Source organism: Strix uralensis, chromosome 2, assembly GCF_047716275.1.
Source record: "Strix uralensis isolate ZFMK-TIS-50842 chromosome 2, bStrUra1, whole genome shotgun sequence".
In the NCBI taxonomy this organism is placed as follows: domain Eukaryota; kingdom Metazoa; phylum Chordata; class Aves; order Strigiformes; family Strigidae; genus Strix; species Strix uralensis.
Window position 1 is genome coordinate 110770396 of NC_133973.1, and position 8895 is coordinate 110779290.

The 8895-nt window shown below is 42.0% G+C and overlaps 1 protein-coding gene across 1 annotated transcript; it reads right to left on the reverse strand.

The window, feature by feature from the left end:
* Window positions 1-215: 215 nt before the first annotated feature.
* Window positions 216-8014, reverse strand: RFXAP (regulatory factor X associated protein). Its single transcript, XM_074860787.1, has 3 exons — window positions 7427-8014; window positions 4668-4775; window positions 216-1839 (listed from the first exon to the last, which is right to left on the reverse strand). The coding sequence occupies exons 1-3, from the start codon at window positions 8012-8014 to the stop codon at window positions 1729-1731; spliced, it is 807 nt and encodes a 268-aa protein (XP_074716888.1). The 3' UTR covers window positions 216-1728.
* Between the last annotated feature and the right edge of the window lie 881 nt (window positions 8015-8895).

Genomic DNA, 8895 nt, shown 5'->3' on the forward strand with positions numbered 1-8895 from the left:
CATTTGTTTTGAGGTAACCAACTCGTTCAGCACTGTCTTATCACACATCCCCTGTGCCCCTTTTCTACCATGAGGGTTGGTCTGTTTTTTAAAAAAAGTTTAATCAGATCTGCTCACCTAAATGATTTTGTAAGATGACCATTTAAAACAAAATCAAATACCCTGTTCTACAGTTTCAGCCCATTATGTTTTCACAAATATTCCAACACACTGAAAACAGTAATCTGATTTTACTTAAAGCTAAAATAACCTTCTGTAACAACAGCCTTGGAACACAAGAGTTTTAAATGCCACCTAGCCAGAGCTAGCCATTTTAGTATAGAAAAAACCCAACATACAAATTTAACAGAACAAAGAAGGACAGGCTTTGTTTTTGTTTTTTAAAGAAAAACAAAGATTTTACTCAAATCCTATTGGTCCAGAACTGTTGATACAAAGTTTTTCATTTTCTTTTTTAAAGAACAACTTGCACAATGCTAAATACAATCAATCCCTACTGACCAAGTTCTATACATACACAAAGCACAGCTTGTAAAAATTCGCAAGACTAACAAATACTCCTGAAGAGAGATTATTTAGCAGATCAAACTGTCGCAGTATCAAAGTAGTACTTTAATAAGCACCTACACCATTCAGATAACCTCTATTCAGAAATGTGTTTTAATACAAAACTTTGTTTTAAAAACAAAACGTGGGATTCAACACATAACACAGTGTTTGGATTCTTAACCCAATCAACTGCAAATTCATCTGAATTGGCTGAAAACCTGAGAAGTCTAGCACTAGAGTTGATATCAGTTCTCTTAATAGAAGAATTTTAATTATACTTTTTTTAGAAGAAAAAGACTACATAAAGGAAAAAATGCACAATTACATTTTAGTTTTTGGATGCATTTGCTATTATGAGTTAAAAGCTTTAAAATTTAATGTGGTCACTTAAAAATGAGTGATATTCTCATCTGTAATTAAGTTATATTTAATGTATAAGAGGTTGGTCCTTACAAATAACTCCACAAAACAAGGTCCAACTCTCAGTTGCATACGTTTCACCCAATTCTTCTCTAAAGCTTTTTGCCATTTATCTCTTTTGAAACTTTTAAATGCTTTGCACACACAATGAAGCATTTCAAACCTACTCAACTTGCAGATAATGAATATATAGCAGGAGGATCACCTGATTTGCACTTTTTTGGGCCACTGGATCAACTTCTTGATGGCATGTTATCTTTGCCTTTAGTGCAAGATTCTACTGGACATAAGTTTCTCATATCCCTGAGCAATTGCTGTTAGGTCATGCCACTGGACTGGCTCAAATTCAGGACTTTATTTCAAAACTTCCATAGAAAGTAACTGACTTCAATGATTGTCATCAAAGAGTGACTTGTTTAACAGTAAATCCTTATATAGAAAAACGTTAATTTAGTGGAAGACTTTGGTAGGAAAAGGGTGTACAGCTGAATGTTACTAATATAAACAAATTTCTATTAAAAAAATTAAACATTAAAATGAAGTTTTAAAAACAATCAAAAAATAGACTCCTCCAGATTTGCTCACAAGTTTGCAGACACCCAAGCAGCTCAAAACCTCAAAAGTGCAAACAAGTAAAATACGTAACAGCAGCAACTTTAGTTTTCCTTTAAACATTGAGACTCTTTGTATTTATATAAAATACACATCCTATTCCTCCTTCAGCACCAGACTTATATGCAGGTCACTGATCTGTTCTGGTTACCCAGGTGCTCCTTGAAACTGTTGCTGCCTTTGTTCCAAAGCCTGCTGACTTAACAGTTGCTGTTGTTTCTGTAGGAACTGCACTACTTCTGGACTTCTGAGTAGGGACTGCAAAAAAGAGAAAGCGGACTTTAAAGAACTCACATATATTAAATTGACACTATAGTGATTATATTTATATTACAATATTTTTTTCCATTAAGTCAATTTGCACATTACCCATTGTTGCAGTTTAACCCCCATAGGCAACTAAGCATCTCACAGCCTCTTGCTCAATCCCCCACCAGTGGGATGAAGTACTGTTCAGCAATAACTAAAACATCACTGTGTTATCAACACTGTCTCCATCACAAACCCAAAACATAGTCCCATACAAACTACTGTGAAGAAAATTAACTATCCCAGCCCAAACCAGTACACCCATATGAGAGTTCAATTAAATGCTGAAGAATTACAAAACACGCTCACAAAAAACATCTAGAAACTGTTTCAGGACATCAGCAGGTAACCAGAAGCAGCATTAATACACATCCTGAAAGCAGATTCACAATGTAAAGAATATACAGTATTGCAAAAAACATAAAGATAGCAAACAGAACTAATCTACTGACATATTGGAAACAAACACTTTTCAATCGTGCTTCAGTTTTGAGCCAATTTCTACATTTCCCACTGCAGATAGCTCAAAAATACTATAATAAATAAAATACTGCAATTCTACAGAAAAGCTCATGTGCCTGTCAGAGTTCCAGCATCTGGACAATGCTGTTAGTCATACTGTTATTTTTAACGTCCTGTGAGCACGGAGTTTGACTCAATGATCCTTATGGGTTCCTTCCAACCGAGATACTCTATGATTCTATGTTCACTGAGTGTTCAGTAATTCTCCAACATTTTAAAAAAAAAAAAAAAAAAAAGCAACCAACCCTCTGCCTTCAGTCAAAAGACAAAAGTATCTAAAACTATGTGCATCTGGCTCCTGGCCTGAACAGCTGCAGTCTGTGATCCAGCTCCAGTTGGTAACTCTCATTCCTGCATGGTGGCAGCACAAGTGTTTGTAAGGTCAAATGACAAATCAGGCTGGGAATGGATCCTTCCAAAAATTAATGCAGGAAAAAGGTTATTTTTCAGTTGAATTAATTTCCAAGACTGCTTGCTCATTATGCACGGTCACTTCACTGATGCAACCAAAGAGGTACTGCAACTCTGTAATATAGGTTTACGTTCAAAAGGTCCAACAACTTCTAGGGTAGGGTCTAGAACTTTATGCTATTAGGGGCAATTTTGCAGAGATTATAATTGAAAACAACCATTCTGCATATACCTCACACCTACAGCAACACTGAATAGCTAAGGTTAGTGAATCGGCCACTAAAAGCAGTTACTAACAACAAAGAGGCTCACTGAACAGATGTGCAGCCACCTTTTCCTTAGGGCACATTAGCTTTATCAAGTCACTTCACTGCACAGGGTAGTTCTGCAGCAAGCAGGTCTTTATCTGCTGCTGTTTTATGACATTAAGGTGCTTCAGGCTCTCCATCCACAACTTGCTGCTTCTCAGCCCCTTGCCTCTGCTTTCTACATCTTTATCCAGTGCAAGCTGCACATCCAGGCACACATGGGCCACCACAAAAACCTGTCCTCACAGAGATTAACCATATGAAAGGAACTTATATGCAAGCACAAATGACTTGGCACTTTAAGTGATAAACCTGCAGGCAGCTACCAATGACGTGCAGTCACTTTCAGGTGCAGAAACGTGAGGTATGGAACAGCCTTGGATGCAACAGGCCACGAGAGATCTCTCTGGGTCACCACGTAACCCTCAGGCCTTGTGTTGTGTAGATATGCACAAAACAAAGAAGAAATTCTTGAAGAAATAATGCTGAATGAGAGAAACCAAGTCAGATCTGAGAGAGAGCGGGAGAGAAGCAAGAACCAGATCAAGGAGAATCTGAATGTCACTTGACCAGAATACTGCAAGGAAACCTCAAATCTTGAAGAACCTTGACATAACCGCAAAAGCTCTCAACATCTATTTAAAAAGCTTCTGGTTGTTGTATTTCTAGAAAAAATAATGTTTCATTAATATACCTTTCAAATTTAATTAACAGCCACATAAATAGGAACAGCCAGGAAAGGGGACAATTCAGTGAGTGGGGCATGAAGAACAACAGATAACATGAAAGATAGTCTTTTCAAATTTCTGAACAAGCACTACAGCACTTTAATGAGGACTGTTAAATTGCTTTGCATAGCTAACAGAGAGAACAGGCAAACAGTCCCACTAGCTTTTGGATAATGGAGATTGTAAAAACCAGTAACATAGAAAGCTGTAATGAAGAAGCCGAAGGAACACTAAGTCCTGAATTACTTACTTTCATTGGGCTTCATTCTTTAAAGAATCAACAGAAGTGTTTAAAAACTTACAACACATGCCATTCATGCAGCCTACAAATATTACAAGTCATACTGTTTGCTTACACAGTTCACTTTATCAACAAATATATATGCAATATGAAGTATGATATGATAGGTCTACAACTTTTAGAACTGACTACAGTAATTAAAGCTTACATCAGCTCTAAAGTCCATGCACTGTTCTATCTAAAGCTTTACAGCAAAGTTGGTTTAACAAGTCAAAAACATCTCAGTTAGAGCATAAGCACTATTTGCCCCAAAGAAATAACGACATCTATTTACTACTACCAAAACACTCAACTTCCGTTAATGTGGCAGTGATTATTAAATTTAGTCACCTTAGTATTCTTCAGAGGCTGAGACGCACATCTGCTCCGCAGCCTATTTCAAATTTGAATATATGCACATGTAGTGTATGACCATTAAACTGATTTTCATCTTTCACAAGGGTGACAGTTGAACACTGCTACACTGCCTTTATTTGAATTCAAAACCTCTAAGAAAACAAAACTTACCAGCCTCTTTTTATTCAGTACTTGTTCTAAAAGAGTAGGTCTTGCTGGGCGATCTCCAATGGATCCTGTTCTCTGTTTTGTAACAGAAACTGAACCTTCAACACTATCCTGTATGTGAAAGAAAATAAAAAATAATTGACGAGTGAGACTATAAACCCTGATAAAATGATACATTTACTTTTCACCGCAGAAAGTCCCGAGAGTAAAGAATAATTTGCCTCATTAATCCACAGAGGAAAATAACAGCACAAAAATGGAAACATATCTATTCAAGAACTGGCCTCTTCTTTCCACATTATTTTCACTCTTTCATCAGTCACAGTGAAGCGATGCAGCTGAGTTAGTCTTCTAAATTGCAAAACTAACCCAGTTGCTATGGCTAGTTAATGGCTTGAATTTATTTGACTGCATTTCTTAAAAATTAAGTCATTCACAACAGCTCAATCTCCAGCTTGTGGAAGTGAATGATATTTAACATTTGCAACTGAGTAGGAATGTCAATAATACTTTTAATAGAAAACCAAAACATACTTCAGAATACTATTATGAACTTGTCAAAGCCACAGGCAAGAGACAGTAAAGTCTACGTGTTTTTTTCTTTGCAAGTTTATTCTGTTCCTTGCACAATCACCCGTCACATGAATTAGACTGTCTTCTAAACAACATGGTCTACAATCTACTGTAGAGAAAATATTAATTGTTTGGAAAATTTCAACCAGTGTCCAATTTTATGAGTATTAAATTCACAACTTACTGATGCTTCCATTTACCTGAAAGGGTTCAAGCAAGAACAACAACAAAGTATCCCAAGTATCTCTCACTTCAATCCTGTCCACAGAAGTGAAAAATGAAACTTCTATTAGGAATCCCCAGTGACAACTTGTGGGGCTTTGATAGACACTACTGCAAAAAAGCACCCAAAGTTTAGCACTAAATATGCTGCTTTCTTCCACAAGTTCACGCCTTAATTTCTTAACATTCAAAGCAACCTGCACTTGCAGAAAACGGGAAGCAGCAAGCCTGCTCTCTTCCAACATGCAATAACCACTATTTCATGTTACAGTTCAAAAAGTCTTAACCAATCCCTACATGAAATGCAGCAATTTTACCCTTCTCCCACACTGTCCCCTTTTCTGAACTAGCACAAGTATTTGTGTAGACACATCATGAACTGAGTATGATGAATTATTAGGAAATAAAGAGAGGATAAATCATGCCGGTATATAAATCTAAAATTCACCCACATCTTGAATACTGTGTGCAGTTACTGTTCTTTAATCTAAAAGAGAAGTAGCTACTAGAACTAAGAGAAGGTTCACGAAATGGCAACAAGGATAAAAAGTACGTAACTTTTTACTTGGAAACCAGCATGCTACACCTTTTCACTGTGGGAAAGAAACAACTTAGAGGCTAGCCTACCAAGTAAGTGTCACAAACGGAACAGGAATCAGTTGTTCACTGTATCTTCTAATGTAAACACTAACTGGCAAATTAAGTTAACAGCAGCCAGGTTCAAAAACAAGGAGATCATTCAAACAAGGTAGCAAACCTGAAGAAACTATCAGAATGAAATGGGTGCTGAGAGTTTACAAGGGTTCAACAAAAATCTGAAAAAGTACACCGAACAGACATCACTTAAGAGTTACAATATATCAGAAAACCCACATCTATCTCAGCAAGTCCTTTGAGCCGAAGGAGAAAGCTGGGAGAATATTCCCTAGCAGCATCATTGCTATTGACATACTTGCCTTGTTCTTATGCACCTGCTTCACGGCAGCTTTTACAGCTAGACAAAAAGATTCTTTGGTGCGACACCCAGTATGGTTACTATTATACTTATATGAAGAAAAACAGAAAAAGTTTTTTGATGGTTAGCTTGCAGTTAGATCAGCTCCCAGTCACACAACTCCAGAGACAGCTGTGCTGACAAAAAAGAGTTGCCTTGTAGCAGGAGTGCTGGGTAAGATTTTTTCTTCTGGCAACCACTATTTTATACTTGTCCCTTCAAGCACAAACTAGCCGGCACCTTCAAAAGTAGAACCATTTCCCTCTTTCTACATCACCTAAATACAAGATCTTAAACGGTAACTCAGTATAAGTGGCCACTAGGAACTGTGTTATCCTGGCTGTAGAAAAAAAAACCTATCTAAAAAGTTGAACGTTAGCATCAGTTCTCCCACTGACAATATTTCCCCATCGAAACAATGCACGTAATTTTACAAAAGGAAGTATGATTAGTGGTCTAAATGTTTAACTGCCATTTAATACGAAAAAAACTCAATTAGTATCTTGAAGAACCTACACAACTCGTTTTTATATACAATATAATCTGATACCCAATGGCCTTTGTGACTTTAAAACCAACTGGGCAAGAAGACTGAGATCTCTCTCAGATCTATACTTTCATCTTTCCTCCTGTGAAATAAACACATGCTACAGAGCGAACCGTCTTTTAGCAAGACCTTTTCTCCTGGAATCTTCTGGTACAGTTATAACTCGCTGTAATTTGTATCAGAAAAGAGAAAAGAAACGGGGTTTGCTCTGGCACCAGAGGAAGAGCAAGCTCTAGGACTGTCCTTAGTTTTCTTCCCTCTCCTCTGGACAGAAAGGTCCCACTCCGTGTTTCAGAAACCGATGTCCCAGGGGAAGCCCCTGCTCCCCAAGGAAGACACGGCAGCCGGGCTGTCCGCCGACTTCGTCACCGGACGAGGCCCCAGCTGAGGCCCAAGCCACGGCCACCCGCCCTCCCGGTGCCTCACCTCGGCCCGCGGGCCGGCCCCCGCAGCGGCCGCCCCGCCGCCCCCCAGGGCCTGGTCGCTCTTCTTACGCTTGTACTTGTCCTTGTAGATCTTGTTGCGGTGGCGCTTGCACATCCAGGGCTTGCGCTGCTTCACCACCTGCGTGGTGGTCTCGCTGCAGCCCGCGTAGGTGCAGCTCTTGCAGCCGCCGCCCGCCGCCGCCGCCGCCGTTTCGCCGCTCGAAGCCGCCGCCGCCGTTGTCGCCTCCTCCTCCTCCAGCTCCTCCGGGCTGGCCGTGCTCTCACCGCCCGCCGCCTCGGCCTCCTCCCCCGCCTCGGCCTCACCGTCGCCCCCCAGCTCGTAGAATAACATGAGGCCGCCGCTACCGGAGGGAGGCAGCGGCGGGTCGGCGCCCGGCAGCGGCAGCACGGCCCCCGCCGCCGCCTCCTCGCCGCCGCACGGCTGCATCACGAGCAGCGCCAGCTGCGGCGGCGGCGAGGCGGAGGAGGCGGAGGGAGCGGCGGCGGGGCTGGCCCGCAGGGCGCCGGTAACCGAGCCGCCCGCGCTGCCGCCGCCCGCCCGCGCCCCCACCCCGCGCTCACCGCGCATGCGCCCTGGCGGTCGGGGGGGTGGGAGGGGGGGAAGGGGGTGAGGCCGCACGCACCATCTTGCCAGTCGCAAGGCGGGACGAGCGCGCATGCGCGGGCTGAGCACGCGCGGCTGCTAGGCGCGGGTGGCGCGGTGACGCGCCTGGGGGGGCTGAGGGGAAGGGGGAGCTATGGGTCCCCCGTAATGGCGGCGCAGCCTCCTGGGCAGGTCTATGGGACTTCGCCGTGAGGCTGTGCCAGCACCACTACCATGAAGCCCTCGTGTCTTCCCAAGTGCAAAGAACCCCCTTGGGGCCATGGCAAAGGCACCAGTGTGGTTTGGCCCTGTCAGCCTGCTCATCCTCCTGTCCTGCTGCGTTCCTGTGATGGCTGTCCGGACCAAAACTGTCCTGATGATGATCTTCACAAGCGACGTCCCTGGGCTGTGCTTGTGTCCTTGCTCTCCAGCCACTCTGCTGGCGAGTGGGGATGTGAGGGTGCAGTTTGGTTTCCTCTCCCACTTTGCCTTTTTCTTGCCTTCAGCCTGCTATTGCCCTTGTAGCTTCCCACTTGCTGCTCCTTGCCCTTTCTTTCTTTCATTTGGGTATTGATTCTCTCCTTGGCTCACATCTGCATGGCTCTTTGGACACCTTTTCCCTATTACAAGGTTCATCTGAGCAGCTAAAACCATCTTCACCTAATTTGTGCTGTTACAAATACATTATTCCTATCTTTGTGATATAAATGAATGCTGTATCCGTAATCTTAGCCATTGTTTCACTCTTCAGTCCGGTCCTTTCTTCCACAAAGGTCTTACCTTTTATTCCAAGAAGAAAATTACTTGTAATGCAACTATCATGGCTACCTTCAGTTTTTCTCCTACTTCGTCTTTCAGTGTCACAG